Source organism: Elaeis guineensis, chromosome 8 (assembly GCF_000442705.2).
Source record: "Elaeis guineensis isolate ETL-2024a chromosome 8, EG11, whole genome shotgun sequence".
Classification (NCBI taxonomy): domain Eukaryota; kingdom Viridiplantae; phylum Streptophyta; class Magnoliopsida; order Arecales; family Arecaceae; genus Elaeis; species Elaeis guineensis.
The window spans coordinates 1,078,030-1,095,009 of record NC_026000.2 but is presented as its reverse complement, the minus strand read 5'-3'; the positions used below and the strand labels follow the sequence as shown (position 1 = coordinate 1,095,009).

At 37.8% G+C, this 16,980-nt stretch overlaps 1 protein-coding gene across 1 annotated transcript; it reads left to right on the top strand.

The window, feature by feature from the left end:
- The first annotated feature begins 8,683 nt into the window (after positions 1 to 8,683).
- Positions 8,684 to 11,779, top strand: LOC105050950 (pathogenesis-related thaumatin-like protein 3.5). Its single transcript, XM_010931177.4, has 3 exons — positions 8,684 to 10,070; positions 10,536 to 10,788; positions 11,206 to 11,779. Exons 1-3 carry the CDS (start codon positions 9,590 to 9,592, stop codon positions 11,402 to 11,404), a joined length of 933 nt encoding a protein of 310 aa, XP_010929479.2. The 5' UTR covers positions 8,684 to 9,589; the 3' UTR covers positions 11,405 to 11,779.
- The last annotated feature ends 5,201 nt before the right edge of the window (positions 11,780 to 16,980 follow it).

Sequence of the window (16,980 nt, the reverse complement as noted above, 5' to 3'; positions counted from 1 at the left end):
TGAATGGTCTCTCAATCACCAAATGGGTCCAAGCCAAAATGCCGATCTAACTGGGTCCACGCCTACCAATACTAGGTTGGGTTGGATTCTGAAGCATGATCAAGTTTTGCAGAGGTGGGGGCCGGACTGCAAAAAAGACAGTAAAGGTTGAGCCTAGTCACCAATGACATGATGACTGGGAATTATAGTTAGTGTTTTGGAAAGTTCAGGGGCCTCATGGTGACAACGATGTGCTTCGGCTCTCCACCAAATATTCGAAGCACCTACTCAGAGTATTATTGACGTGCTCATCCTGACTACATAGCAATGTCCCACATATCCGGAGCATATTCCCTCCTCAAGCATCAAGTCAAACACAAGGTAGAACCTGAAATAATCAAATAAATAAATAATTAAATAAGAAGGAAAAAAACTCAGAGAACTAGGTCATGCACCACTATTGAAGGGTAGTGTTGGACACAGCCATCTGGTGTTTAACTATTTTTTTTCCTTTTTGGTAGAAAGGGGTTTAACCATTTCCGGGCAAGATAAGAAAGCTCACAATTGATCATATCTAAAGCTAGACTAAAACCGTATAACAGTAATTAAATGAAAATTATACATGTAGTTACCTCAAACTCATATTTTGGACACACAATAACAATTTTTCAAACCATGCTTCATTAATGGACTAAGACTGCATTTTCTTTAGCATGTCATTAGAATTCTTCAAGAATATGTTGTCTAATTATCCTTGACTAATAATGCAATTCCATATGATGCTGATGTTCTCTTATTTGTGATATTATGGATTAATGGTAGTACAACCAGCTCAAAAATATGTGATCCTCCTATTTGTGATATTTGGCTGATGAAATGAGCTCTACTAACCTTTAAAGCTTTTTTTTTTCTTTTTTAAATTTCAAGCTTGCACGGTACCAAAAAAATAAAAATAAAATAAAAATAAAAAACCCTTCATTCTATGATCTCTGAACTTTATGAGCAGTGTGATTAATCAAAAAAAAAAAGCATATATTTATGTATATATATAATTTATGTATATGTATATATACAGATATATGTTTATGTATATATCTATTAAAAAAATAATACTACAGGCATGCAGCTATATGCATATGTTAGTGTGACAAGTCAAGTAATCTCCCGGGAATCCATATTTCATTACAAAAAAATATTTACTGACAATTTATGTCATAGACTTATGCAAAATCGTCTATTAACATTTCCACGTGCACATGTCACCCCAACTTACGATGGCGACACGCCACCACCACCTAATAGCGACAAAAGAGCACTTATGAAGGATAATTTGATCCATGGCATCAATAATTGCCAGAGTTACTTCAACATATGTACATGGATGGCGGAAGAACAAGAATAGCTAGCATCCACTGACAGTAGTATCTAGCTATAATTGCTGATCAAGCCATTGATAATAACATTGGTCTATAATTTAATACAAGAAGATGTGACAAAAGCACCGACGGGTCACAGACTTTTCCACCTCCCAAACAGGACAAAGACTTTTCCCGGCACGCAAGCACTCCGACGGTGCTGGTCCGCGTTCAGGTTATTGGACAACGTGGCAAGTATCGATTTGCTTTTAAAAGGCCGTACGATGTCTCATCCTCTACAGTTATTTTAAAAATAACCGAGCGCCGCCGAGCTCCGTGGCTGGGCTGGATGGTGCCACTTTGTTGTGGGCCCACCATCGACAAATACGTAGGGATATGGACACGTTTCATTAATGGCTGGCGGAAATACGTCACCACTTACGAGCAGATAGATTTTTCTTAAAAAAAGCAACTGGTATAAATAGAACAAACGGCAGAGAGAGAGAGAGTGTGCTGGGTTAAATTACGGAGGAGAAAAAAATTGTAACAAAAATTATTTAGTTATGAACGGAATAAACTGATGAGTACGTAGGCATTTACTCGGAGTATTTAAGCAATGCTATATGCATCGTGAGATGGAAAAGTGGATCAATTCACATTGAGATATGTTATATAACACTTACCATATATTTAATTGTTTTTCAAAAGTCTTTATTTTGAATTAATTTATGATAATTTAGTCAGTTGTTTCCGAATAATAGAAGATTAGTAGTATTTGGTTTTAGGAGTACGATAGATGTTTCGGGAGAAAGACTGTCAAAAAATGGTGAGGCCAGCATCCGATGGGGCTGGGATGGGATCGCATTAATTGTACAAGTAGTGGCATCATTATTTTCAGGACCGCATCTATAGCTGTGAAAGATGCATTAGGCTCCACTCGTGCTTATTTCTCTAGTCGGATATTACACCTACGCCACCTACAATAAACATGTATGCGTGTGTAAATGAAGGGCATAGATTTGTCCCAGGGTTGCGAACGTCGCCGCAAGTTTGGGACTGACCTTTCAATTAAATGGGGCCATAAAATATAGCAGCTGTGCAACTCATGATGCAATGTATGCGATTACACTCTAGGAATAAAGAGAAAGGTTCTAACGGTGCATTAATAGTTAGAACAAAACACATAATTGAGTGGCTCACGAGGGAGCTGTGATCATATGAGCATATGGGCGTTGAACAATTGATAGCCTTCAAGTCATCGATACCAAAGGGTCCTCAATATGATTGCAATAGGCAATTAAGAAATTTATCGGTAGCATAATTTATATTTTAATGCATCCATTCACATCAATTTAATAACATGTTCCTCTTAGTTCAGCTATAAGATAGGCAAATTGGAGAAAATATTGATAAGAAATATTCTACCATATATATTTTGGATCATTCAATAAAAAACTATTATATCATGTAAAAAATAATTTTTTTCATTCAACATAATAAAAATTATTAGTTGACCAATCATAATTAATAGTGATTTTTTTTTCAAAATTTTCAATCAAATTTTGATAATAATATATATTTTTTAATAATAGATAATATAATGACTTCTTATCAGATGGTCTAAGAAATATACGTAGGACGATTCTAACCAATAATTTTTAGCAGGTGGGATGAAATTTTTCTGTCCCCTCTAACATAGAGCACAAGTACCTAACACGTAATCTTCTCAACACCACTCAAAAAAAATATACATGTTCTCACAGCAGCCAAGCCAATGACCTGCCAGACGTGTAAGGATCACTGAGGTGGCTCGCAAGAGTTGAAAGGGTGACGCCTTTCACCGCACCAAATCTTGTTTCTTTTAGCCTGGTCCTTATTTTGATGTCCGCTATTTTCCTGGCCCCTCTTTCTGATTCTTTGTATGCATGCGTTTTGGATCTTATACTCGGGTGATTGAAACCAATCATTGGTTTTGTATGCTAATGTGAGTGTTTCATGCTCGAACCTCTGAACAAATTCCCACCTAAAAAGAATATTTGGTACCATCTGAGTGTTATTTTCCCAACCTTCCTTTAGATTAAAAAAACAATCGATTTTATCGTGCTTGTAACATGAATGATTTGACTAGGTATTTGATCAGGAAAAAAAAAAAAAGAATATTTGGTACCATCTAAGTGTTATTCTCCCAACCTACCTTTAGATTAAAAAAACAATCAATTTTGTCATACTTGTAACATAAATGATTTGACTAGGTATTTGATCCTTTCTGTTTGTTCTTTGCCAAAATATTCAGGTCTTGAACATTTTGAAGTGCCAGTGATGGAGGACCATTTTATTAAAAAATCTAAATATGTTTCTACCAAACACAAAATATAAAAATTAGAAAATTTTATTTTATCTAAAAATTTAAAAATTTTACTTAATTGTAGCTTTTAAGATTGGGCTCTAGAATTAAAATTTTATGGGAACTCTAGCATCTTATTTTACTTTATTGGACTTTTATTTTATTTTTATTTTTATTTTTTTTCCTTCTGTCCAGTTGGTATCAAGGCTTATTTTGTCCTACATTGGCTTGCTTTTAGAATTGAGGCGATCACCAACCTTTTCAACAAAAGTTTTTAGTTATATTATTTATTTAAGCAAACTTGCATAATGGGCTAGGTGTTGTTTGGTAGGAGTATAAGGCCATTATGAAGGTAAGGAAAACCATGCTAGATGACATTGATATGCCAGTTTTTATGTGCAGTTTTATTCTATCATCAAAATTTTCGGAATGAGCTCAAAATTGAAATAAATTGTTAATATTTTTTAAATGACAAAACTAATTTTAACATGTTGAAATCCAACAGCAAAGTTGGCTCTTGTGCCAACATTGGCAGATTACTCAGTCTAGATTTAAACCAAAGTTGAAAAGGTGAAAGAATTGTTCAAGATTGGCAATCATTTAATTTACGAGTAACACACCCAAACCATGAAACTAGAATCAAATCCATAAAATAAAGACATGGTTTTTAATCTGCAAATGACATGATTTACCTTCTCCAATAAAATCGCTTATTTTATTTTTATATTTTTCGATCTAGTTTGCAATTTTCCACAGTATTTCTAAGAAGTTCTATATGAGCATCATGGATGCAGTGACCATTATAGGAGAATGCATGCAAGATGGGGTAGGTTTTACTTTTAGCTATGCTCCACTGCCTCCTGGTGCCACGTAGAAGAATACTGACATGATAGCAAGGACATCAAGAATTATCTTGCTTTCCTAAAATGCTAAATGAGACCCTATTGGAAGTGGAAACCTGGTGAGATGTCTTTGGTATATGAAATTCTCCAGTAGAATGGTCCAAGCATTAGTCTATTCACTCACATTATTTCCACCAATGATCCAGCTCTAGGGTCCAACTACTGGGCAATCGCCTATATACTTATGGTCTTCACTGGGAGCTACCCACCTTGGCTTATGGAATGACCTTCTCCAAATGAACCTATAAAATTTAAAATAATAATAATAATAATATAATAAAATAATACAATACCAAGAAGTAGCTTCATTTTGTTGAAGAATCTAGGGAGTAGGAAGACCTCAACCACAAATTAATTCTCCAGACTAGGCTTCTAGATCACGACTTTAACCATATCTTCAAAATAACGCCTCAACCACAACTTTTATAATTCTATCCCCAGCTGGTAATCTTCCAAATCTTTTGTCAGCACACTATTAAAATATATGTAGTGCAGCAGCATTAAGAAATCATGTAGGCCTTTGTTTGAAACATCAACATAACCATGCGCACTCTGTGCTAAGCATGGGCAAGGTTGAGCTAAATGACACCAAAAAGAAAAAGGCCGTGGCCCACCCATTCCCATCAAAAAAGAAAGGGCAGACCACTAAGTGCACGATGGCGGCCGCCTCTTCCAGCCTTTACCATCCGTTGGTCTCAGATTCTCCACGTCTGCTCCCTTGGTCCGTCGTAGTTAATTTGACAGTCCTCCGGCATTTGTCTTGGAGTCTCATGCCTATAAGCCAATAAAGCCTACCAAATCTACTTGGACGGGAGGGGTCTTAATTTTATTGGATCAGAACGTTTTGTTGGGTAAATAACTACAATCATTTATATCAAATTAGTCCCAAGGTTGGATTGCATGCCTTGCGGGAGTACATTTGTTGCGCTTGCTGATATGCTACACAAGGATCCAGCCATGGGCTATATAATATGCTACATAAGCTATGCATGCACGAGCCATGTTAATGTAATGTAGATCATTTGTTAGAGATTCATATCTTACAATGGTATAATTAAGGCTACAACAAGTATTAACATTAACACCCAAGAGTCATGCCAGAAAAAAAAGGTGGTTGAGATTCACTAGACCGGTCTTAGTGTAGCGGTTGATATCTTGTTTATAAGAAATGATTTAGAGGTTGGTATTTTGCTAATTAGAAAAGATTATTTACCGATCGTACATTCATCACTCCAATGAGAGATGAGATTTTTGTTGGAGAAAAATTTAAAATTTTTCAATAATACCTCTCTAAATATTATAATTTTATTATTTAAATATTTTAATTTTTTATATTATGATTTTAATTTCTGACCCAATGGCTTCTAATTATCAATAGTCATATGCATTTAATCTCATTTTTATTTTATGGCCTTCGGATTCTGTATTAAAGATTTTGATCGTGGGACTTCTTGTTAAAAATCTTAATGGGCCTATAAAAACCCCAACGGTCATATTGACTGGCTATAAAAAAATCTCTTTGTGACATAATCCAGTAAGCCATCTAAGAGCCTTCTCTTTTTCTTTTTTTTTAAGCTTTCTTTAATACTTTTCTATTGTAATACTTCTTCTTCATTTTTTGGATGCTGAAAGAGTTTTCATCAACCTTCTCCACGATCATATTCACAAATGGAGAATTTCAATTGTATCTTAGGATAGTTTTTTCAAATATTCATGCATGAAGGATGGAAATATGCCTTAGGATAGTATCCAATAAGCTTTTGGATTTGATTAATTTTATATCTTGATATTTTGTAAGTTATTTATAATTTTTTTATAATAAAATATTATTAATTTTATTTAATCTTTTAAATTATATTATAAATTCTTTAAACCATGTTCCAACAATCTAAAGTATAAATAGGACCAACATCCTAGAGTCATCAATGGAGATGAAACTTCACCCATAATAGACCTTCCAATAATGAAAACCCAGATAGATGTGGTTTTGATTAAGGCAGCTGTAAGAAGGCCCAGTGTATGTTGGCCAGGACAAGCATGTTGCACCCATATGTGTGGGAGTATATAGAAATGGGCAAGACACTTCCTCAGTTTTTCTTTTTGTTTTTTGTTGCTCTGCATGTTCTTTAAAAGTTCTGATTTTCCTTCCCCTACTTCTTAATTGCTGCGGAGTAACTTAGCTGGTCATGTATTATTTCTGTTTTCTTGACATGGTTGTTTGCTCTCATAAACCAAAGTTGGATAAGCTTATCTGCATATGACTTTCTCCATCCGTTTAGTGGTAGATTCAGAATTAGCTTGATCATCATCCCCTCAGAGAATATGGGGCCTCCTGATTTGCAGATTAGCAACTATGTTTTGGTTTTCCTTGCTGTTAGGTTCCTTGCACAAGCTTGTGCCCTTACTTCCACTTCTTTTAAGATCCTTTTTACTCTTATGGAAGTTGAGGGGGATTCTGGGAACAATATCTGTGTGCGAAGGGCATAATTTGTATTTTCTGCCAATTTGACAATATTTTGAAAAGTTTATTTCTTATCTGAGAAATGGTTAACAATAGACCCTAGCTTACATGTCAAATAGAGAATGTGCCCATTGTTTCTCTAATGGAAAGTTTCCTTGATTATTTGCCACATATGGTTGACCTTTATGTTTTGGAATTCTGAGGTTAGTTGGGTGCACAAGAAAATTCTGAGTGATAATGCCAGAAGAAAATGCGTTTTTTTACTGCTTAAACCAGGAGAATATGTTTGTTTGAAAGTAGCATGTGACTTTGACGCTCACAAGTTGTGCTCTGATTGATAATGAAATCTTATGCAGGAAATGAGATCTTCTCATACATAAGCTTTCCTCTAGTTCCTTTATACGATCTGTAATATGAAAATATCATAATTTTAAGTGGAAAACTTTTTCATTGTAGGTTATTTAGGATCAAAGAAGAGCTAATGATGAAATAGGAGGGTCTTCTGGATTTGATATTGATAGAATATGACTTGTTCTTATGTTTGTCCTATCTGAAACTGGATTGAAATGTAGTGATTGGAAGCAAGTGCTAATCTCAATGTTCCTGGACCATTAAGGCATGCATAACCGTATACAGCATTTAGAATAATCCATCTGTCCTGTATAATTATGACATATCCTAGCAAAATGTTCGTTGCTTGAAAGAGTTTGCTGGATCTGTTCTCGGAATACTTTTATTCTTCATTCTTCACACCCATTTTCTGCTGCTGGTGCAGGGACTGGTTATCAGTTGGGGCACAGCCTGCGGAGCCCTTCCAACATATCCTTTTCTGACCTAGGCTTCTTCCTCCCCAATCTGTGCTTGCAATGTCCCACAAAGGTCGGCATGATGCCCGCCTCGTGGATCCTCGGAGCAGTTGTTACCTGAGTCCCACAAGCTCTCCTGATGAACAGGGCGCTGGAAAAAGCGAAGCAGGTGACAAGGAAAGCCTTTGAACGGCACCAAAACAGCTTCTGTTGTTTAAAGTAAGCTGCCTACCCTGTCATCTGGTTTTGGGTTTATGTATTGATGTCATATTTTTCTTTTCTTTTCTTTTTTTTTACAAAAAAAACGTTAAGAAATGTTATCTAGGTTCCCACAAAACCAGATCTTAACCATTGATTTGTAATATTGTATTTTAATGACTCAAATTAAATTGCACATTGGTTTTTTTATATGTTAGGAATGAGCATAACAGAGAAGGAAGCTTGAAGGCTGTATGTCCCTTCCTCGGTTTCCGATATAAAGCAGCCATCTTATGTTTATGGCTCCCCTTGGAGTCTTCACACATGCCTAAATTATTCTGATCAGACAATCAATCTGAATCCAGTTTGGATCATATAAACTATACCTTTCTTCATAACCGATCCATGCAAAAGTAGACTTTCTTTCTTTATGCATTGTGTTGGATATGTTGTCGTTGCTTTGCAAGAGCAACACACAATCTATTGCCAATCTTTTTCTCTAATCGTCCAATGAGAAGAGATGCTTTATCTGATCGGATCACAAGAATAAAATCCCCCGTCTTCAGAGACTAAAGGGCACGATTGAAAACTATAAAGAACTAATCGGTTAAGATGTAAATTTCTCCTACCTTTGTAGGATAAGAACTTGATGCGTTCCCTCCAAATCGAAGTGGATTAAAGTAAGCCTACTCCTTCACTTTTCTTAAAGGCTAAAAATAGATCTGCTGGGTCCTGGCCCATCCCAAACGGTAGATACCATCAACGCAAATTGGTCGTGATCGTGATATATGATTAATACCTTTTTATGGATCCTCCCTGAATGGACGTGTCTTATTCCGACCATGGTCCATGTAAAGGATGGTGTTGGCTTTGGCGTGCCTAGTACCAAATGTATGATATTTACCGCTTTAACTGGATAAGTTTGGACCTGACCTTGAAAAAAACCTACCGAGACCCTCCCATATATGTTCTAGTTTGCTGGAATAGCTCGTGGAAGTGGTAAACCATCGTCCAATCCGAATTACTTGCGGTCGAGGTAGAAGTTATCTAAATCGAGTCCTGTTCTCAGACCCACCGCCAATTTGGATATATGGGGTGCAACGTGGTGCACATTCAATCCGACCCTATTGCTCGGTTGTTTTGGGAGGCAGCTAAATCATGGATGATATGTGGGACAAAATGCAGAAAAAATATATTGGATTACAGAATAGCGGCTGAAACAAAAACATTGTCCAACTTCCTTTATTCCTTGCAATGAGACAGAAGGCATTGCTTCCCAGTGAGGCCACCCAAAACTGGAAAAATACTAAACCCAACCTCCTCACCATGTGCCTGAAAGCAACCTCCGAAAGCCTTCAAACGTCTTCTTCCCCTCCCAACTTCTCCTCTTCAAACTCCCCCACCAACCCCTCCGAGGCTCCAATCCCAGCAGCTTTTAAAAGTTACTCCACCCCCTTCCCAATGCCTCCTCCCCTCACTCTCCCCGACCATCCCCAACCACCCCAATCGAAACCACCGACCCGCTCCTCCAATTCTAGTAATCCATGGGGCCATCAAGCAGAGTCTTTACCTCTGTTCTGGTGTTGGTCCTCTCATTCCAGCTTTCCATGTGCTGCACCTTCACCATATATAACAACTGTCCACATACGATCTGGCCCGGGACGCTGGCCGGGGCGGGGACACCACAGCTGTCGACGACCGGGTTCCAGCTCGAACCGGGACGGAGCGTGCGGATGGCGGCTCCGCCTGGGTGGTCGGGCCGGATGTGGGCCCGGACCGGGTGCGAGTTCGACGCGCAGGGGGCGGGCACGTGCCAGACGGGTGACTGTGGGGGCCGCATGGAGTGCGGTGGGGCCGGGGCTCTCCCTCCCGCGACGCTCTTTGAGATCACCCTCGGTAAGGGTAAAGACCCGGACTACTACGACGTCAGCCTCGTCGACGGCTACAATCTTCCCGTCGCCGCCGCGCCCCGGGTGCCTCGCGGGAGGTGTAACGCAACCGGATGCGCAGCGGATCTCAACCGCGGTAATTATTTCTCTTTATTAATTTTTTTAAAAAATCAAGTTCGGTGGGAAATGGTCGGGTTCCCTTTTGGAGGGAGATACAGTTATTATGGTTAGGCCAAGTATCTGGGATATTGAACCTGGCATTATGCCATTATGGTTGGCGATTTAATTGAAATAAGGCTGAATGGAAACATGAGCCAGACTGGTCTCATACAACATAATTTCCATTTTTAATGATCGTGTAAGCAGACACATTGACTTGTTTTATCCCAGATAGAGGTTAATCCGCAGCAAAGCCGTTTGGATTTAAAAAAAAAAAAAATAAAAATAAGAATAGGATAACTTGCATAAGAATGCACTTTCAAATAATAACTGAATATCATATCTCACATTTAAAAAAAAAAAAAAAAAAACTGAATAGAAAAACTGGGAAGGGAAGCAGTTTAGAAAGGAATGATCTATGTTATCCGTTGTATCTTGTCAGCTTGCCCGAAAGAGCTTCAAGTAGACGGGGATGGTGGAGTGGTGGCGTGCAAGAGTGCTTGCGAAGCCTTTGGGCTGGATGAGTACTGCTGCAGTGGGGAGTTTGGCAGCCCAGGGACCTGCAAGCCCTCTTTCTACTCGAGCATCTTCAAGAATGCCTGCCCAAGGGCTTACAGCTATGCATTCGACGATGGAACCAGCACCTTCACTTGCAAGGCTTACGATTACACCATCATCTTCTGCCCCGTCAACGGGTAACCATCTGTCCTCTATAAAAATTGTACCTTTCTTTGTTCCGGCTGTTATAACGTCATATCGTCTCCTTTCAGCGGTTGCATCCTTTTCTCATTGCCAGCCTCGCCACATTTTTTTTTTTTTTGCCTTAGATGTTAATTTAGCTTTTCCTCTCCTCCTGTACGGTACAGTTCTCAAGTTTTTGTTCAGCATATGATGGCATTCTGATACTTTTCACTCAATTTCCTAGAACTGGATGATTAAATATGCAAAAGCCTAAACTTCATGATCCTATTCATGTCTACTTGCTTCTGCCTTGGCATTTCATGTCTACATCAACATTTTTGCACTCATTCTGAATGCATTCATTTGGTTTCTTTATGTAAAAGGTTAAATGATAAACAAGTACTGTGTCTTTAACTTCCCTCCCTGCACAGGACGAAGAGGTCAGGTGGTTTTTCTACAGGCCAAGCAATAAACGGACATGGAGATGAAAGTGACCCTCTGGCGATGGCCTCATCTGCGACCGTGGTATCATTTCACCCAAGCTTCCTTCTCCTGTCCGTTGTCTTTTTCCAGGCAGCTCTGAATGATCTGATTACCTCAGCTTTCATGAACAAAGTTGGGGCTCAGTGACAGGCTGCCCTAAGAATTACAAGCTCGTTTAAAGAAATTAGGGCTGTACAACCAGCTTTACGCTATAGGAATCCAGGAGACAGATCTCGAGCAACAAAGAATATGGAACTGAAAAGCTGAAGAGCACCTGTGATACACTTCAGAAAGAAAAAAGAGCTAGAAATTGATTGCAGACACTCTCTAACTGGAGGTCATCCTATTAATTCCTTGCAATTTCATACTTACCATAAACCTTGTACAACACTATTTGAAAGCAAAGGAGAAAATGAGAAGGATGCTAGAAGCTGGAGGTACTAATATAGAGTTGTTTAATAATCGTCATTAGGGTAAAAGTCAATAAGAAAGAACAGCACACAAATGACATGATGGATATTGTTTCGCTCCCACAAAAAAAAAAGAAAAAAGAAAAAGAAAAGAAAGAGAGAGAGAGAGAGAAAGAAAGAAAAAGATGAAGAAAAGAAAAGACAAAAAGGAAAGGTGAATGCCCCCTGCGGCCGCTTCCACCACCCCCACCCCTCCCACTCTTTTCTCTTTCTTATTTCCTAATTAATAATAACTAGTGTTGAAATGATCTGGTACAGCGGTACAAGGATATATTAAGCAGACGATCATCTCATTTCTTCTTCTTTGTTTTCTTTACTATTTGAGGCTTCCTTGCTGCTTTCTTGGATGGCCTTGCAGTACGTTACGCACCACACCCTGCGTATGAAGTCTTGTCAACTACCCATGCGGCAATAATTTGGAACGGAAGCAAACGAAGTTTACAAATTTAGAAGGCATGAATCATGAGAAAAATAGTAGTGGCATATGTCCTTCATTACAACTCGGTTTCGGTACAATGAAATAACGATAACCGTTCAGAGATCCTATATTACCGAGACAGCAATATGCCACTGCAATTGTTTTTCATGCAATCTGACAAAAAAGGTACCTCGAACGATCCTGTCCTGAGATATATTGCACACTGCCATCCGACAGAACAAAGGAACCCAAACCTGTTCTCAATATCGTTTGTTTTCCACTTTTTCCCGTTAGATAACTGATAGCCAACGTGCATTGAGCACAGTGACAGTTGTGATGAATTTTCCGGTAACCATGCTTCTCTTCGTTTCTTTCTATTTCTGATAGTAACATCCAAAATTGAACAAAACTTTTACCTATCCTCAATGTCCCTCTAGGATGAAAGTGCTAAATAATTCATTGAGAAAAGATTTTATTTTATGGCTAGGAACCATTATTTCTTACTTTTTCGGGCTACACTAGCCCCTAAATACAGCTAAACAAACGTGATAATCCACTAGCCGACCACACTTCTACGCTTCTAGCCTAATCCCAACAGTCCACCATTAACTGGTACCCAAAATCCCAAACAGCTGGACAGGTACGTAGCTTTCTATTTCATTGTAAGTTGGCAAAAAGCATAAGAAATTGTTTATTTAGTATCATATACCCAGTTCGAATATTTTAAGCATATATAAATCAGTTTATCGAAGAGCAGATAATTTGATTCAGAGGAAAAGATTTCATCAAAAACTCTCCCAATCGTAATAATCTGTGACATGAGATACTGTAACAAATCGGAAACAGCTATAGAAGGCACTCTTACTTGTTTTCCAAGTATCAACGAGAAAGCATTAATTCAATTACTTCTATAAGAAAATAATTGCAACACTATCTTCCAAGTTCCAACAAACTACATGTGAACCTGCCAATACTAGAATCAGAAATAAAAGAAGGTGATCTACCATGAACTTTATCCGCGCCAAATTAAGCATATGACTGCATCTTTAAAGAATTTACGGTTCCATAAACTGTGTCTAAAAGAAATTAACCAGGATTGAGAGAATACAGATGACTTCTCAACTTTTCCTTTGGTCTTCATATATGTTTGGTCTCCATTTTCATTGCTTTGATCACTTTGATGAATAGAAGATTTAGGCAACTTATCTGCCTCCTCTTCAGAATCAAACGAAAATCCATCGAGTGTTCCTACCAAAAATGAGAGAGCTACTTGTTATAGAATAGATGATAATAGTGGTAGTAAGGCATATGCAAGTATGCAAAGAACTGCGTAAGGCAGCAGAGAGAAAGCAGATGAGAGCAAGCCATTCAAATGTTGTAAAATGAATATTGGCAGGTTATTTCCAGTAATTTAAAAAAAAAAAAAAAAACTTCATGCATCTTAGCAAGGCTGCTTCACTATCATGTAGGTTTCCTCATGAGGTGCTTGAAGACCACTTCCCCAAGGCAGAATTATCCCAGGACATTGTTCTACAATATCCACAAGATGCGAAACCTTCTTAGATTGCTTCCACCATTAATAGCTAGCTATCTTTGAGACCTCTGCTTCAACTTGTTTTGCTTTAAAATTGCTTGTATTGTTACTTCAGGTTTTCGTGCAACAGGTTAATGTTTCAAGGAGTGCTGGTCCTTGATTGAATGGTGAATCAATGATTACTGGCCACCACAACTAGTTAATGCATATGCAATCAGTCACTAACAACGAAGTATGATGATGCCTTTCAACCGCAAAGGAGGATGGTTCTCATTCATTCATGAAAACTTATGATAGAGTACATGAGAGTTAATCTAGCATACATCAATAGGAAAAGTTGTACTAAATGGTTATGTGAGGAAAATTTATGACGTATATATATGTAAAAGCAGATTATGCTTGCAAGCAATGACAAAAGCAACAGAATTCTTCCTGGAAATATGATCCCACACCAAAAATTAATATAAGGAGAAGGGTTGTGCTGATTTTCACAAAGAAGAAAATGTCATGTTTCTACAAGACCAAATATTTGTTTAAACAAGTGACTATTCTAAGCAAAAAAATCTACCTTCAATCATTGTTTCAACTTCAAACACACTGGACCGAGCCTCCAACTGGATAAAATCATTCATGATAGCTTCCACCTGTGCAGTCACCATCCCAAATCAACAACTAGATAAACAATTTTGGAACACAAAAAATATAAACATCTAAAAAATCTGCTCGGACTGGGCATTGGTATATCAAGATAACTAGATGAAATTTAAATCTTATTGGCTCAGAGCCTGAAATAAACACACCACTAACCAGAACAGTATGCAGATCCCAGGAAACTCATATGAAACTTCAGCAATTCTTAAAACGTTAAATGCCATAAACCAGCATTAGTTTTTGTTCCCAGTTCTGCTGCAGTACCAATTTCATTAAAATCACACTTGCAAAAGTAATAGACAATGCTGTTTCTTTAACCAAAACAGGATTGCATGTGTTCTACATTAAGCTTGCAATGAACTATTCATGATTTCAATCCTATATTATAATAATTTAGGAAAATAAGATGTAGTTCCAATTTCTTAAAACTCCTAACTCTAGAGCTCATGGTAGAACAAAACATAATAGAATCTTAGAATAGAATAAATATTAACTTGTACAAAATAAAACAATGTAAGGTGGGACTCAGGTCTCCATGCATCAGAATGTGCTATCACTTGATAGCCCAAAGAAAGTTGTAACCATAACAACCTAGCAGCCTTTCCCCAAGTACCTGGTGTCATTGCCCACTGAAATAATAAAATACGATGGAATTATCTCTACAATCTTTGAGCATTCTGAGAAATCATGGGAAAATGAAGCTTGTTGGCAAGGGGAGAAAGAATTAAGAACTGTGAATCATAAAATTAGTTGTGTTATGATTCAGCAAATCAAGTTGCATCATTGAATTGAAAAATATTAGGATCTGACACAATGTAGAAAAGGGAATTGCCATGTATTTTGCTTTCATTAAGATATTAACCAAGCTTTCATTTCTCATTCTAAAAGCACATATGGTGTGTGGATCGAGGGGGCGTTTTCTCTCGATTTCTCACGGTCCATCATGGATCAGGTGATATTTTTTTGGCATTTCTCACGGTCCACAGATTATTCCATGGATCGGTGCACGATCGGACATCCTGCGGAGTTTTTGGTCATGATCCAAAGGTCGAGGAAAGTTTTTTGGGTGCTTTAGGAGACCCTATCTTAGTTTATCACAGTTTTAAACCTTTAAAAAGGCCTAATCCGTGAACAGGAAGGGATTATAGTGGTGCAGTTTCATCAACTGCGGAAAACCCAAAACCTACAGAGAGAGAGAGAGAGCAGATGCGGTGCCGAGAGGAGCAGGAGCAGGGCTCTCGGACAGCGGACAGTGATCACTTCAGGGGTTCAGAGGATTTTCTTAGAGAGAGAGCTTTTGTGAGGAAAAGCTTCTTTTGAGGGAGAAATTGAGTATACAAGGATTGAGGGTGTGATCTCTTCTTGTAATTTCTCTTCTCTTTTCTTATAGTGAAGTTTGCATGCCTCGTGGAGGCGAGCCCTTTTTTGACTAATCTACGTATTTGATTGTTTTCTATTTTATTTTTTCTTTTTTCCTGCTATGACGCACGGTATCGAAAAGATCCTAGGAGGTGGTGTCCTAACCAGACATCCACCAACAAGTGGTATCAGAGTGAGGCAGTATAAGGATACAGATTGCAGTGGTGGTGAGCAAGACTGAAGATAGAGAAGACATAATTAATTAAGATGGAGATCAATAAGTTTGATAGAAAGAATAATTTTTCTTTGTGGCAGGTAAGGATGAAGGATGTGTTCATCAAGAAAGGGTTGATCGATGCTCTCTTGTGCGAGGAGAAGCCGATCATCATGGAGATGCAGGATTGAAAACGGCTACAGATGCAGACAGTGAGTATCATCCGTATGTACCTAGCGGATGAGGTGGTGATCCATGTGCTTGGTGAGCTTCTCCAACAGTACTGTGGTCGAAACTTGAAGAGTTGTACATGACGAAATTTCTCACCAACACTCTCTTCCTCTGGAGGTAGTTCTACCAACTACGGATGACTGATGGACAGAGCATGTAGGAGCATCTCAGCCACTTCTAGAAGATTCTCACCGACCTCCTCAGTATTGATGAGAATGTTCACTACAAGAAATTTGATTTTTTGCGACGAAATTTTAGCGACGAAATATTTTTCGTCGCAAAAAAGTAGGCTTTTGCAACGAAATTTAAATTTCGTCCCCAAAAATTAGGTATTTGCGACGAATAAAATTGCGTTGCAAAAAGTTATATCTTTTGCAATGAAAATTTTTTTTTTGTTGCTAGAAGTTCATTTTTAGCGACGAAATTTTTTTTCGTTGCAAAAAATAATTTTTTTAGCGACGAAATATTTTTTTTCGTAGTTAAAAATTTATTTTTTGTGACAAAAAAAAATTTTGTCGCCAAAAAATTATATTTTTTACGACGAAATTGATTTTTCGTTGCTAAAAAAAAAGAGTTTTGCGACCAATTTTATTTGTATTTAGCGACGAAACTATTGCGTCGCTAAATTTTATTTTATTAAAAAAATTTTGAATATTTTGAGACGAAAATTTAAATTTCGTTGCTAGAAATGATTTTTAGCGACGAAAGTTTTTTCATCGCAAAAAATTTTTTTTTTTGGCGACGAAAAAATTTTTCGTTGCTAAATTTTTTTTTGCGACGAAAGTAGTTACGTCGCCAAAAATTGAATTTGTAGCGACGAAATATTTGTTTCGTTGCGAGAAACTT

Bases quoted from the DNA above. Each gene is read 5' to 3' on its own strand.
- LOC105050950 (XM_010931177.4), top strand. From the start codon at position 9,590: ATGGGGCCATCAAGCAGAGTCTTTACCTCTGTTCTGGTGTTGGTCCTC. The intron at 10,071-10,535 runs GTAATTATTTCT...GTATCTTGTCAG, and splicing joins CGCAGCGGATCTCAACCGCG to CTTGCCCGAAAGAGCTTCAA. The intron at 10,789-11,205 runs GTAACCATCTGT...CTCCCTGCACAG, and splicing joins ATCTTCTGCCCCGTCAACGG to GACGAAGAGGTCAGGTGGTT.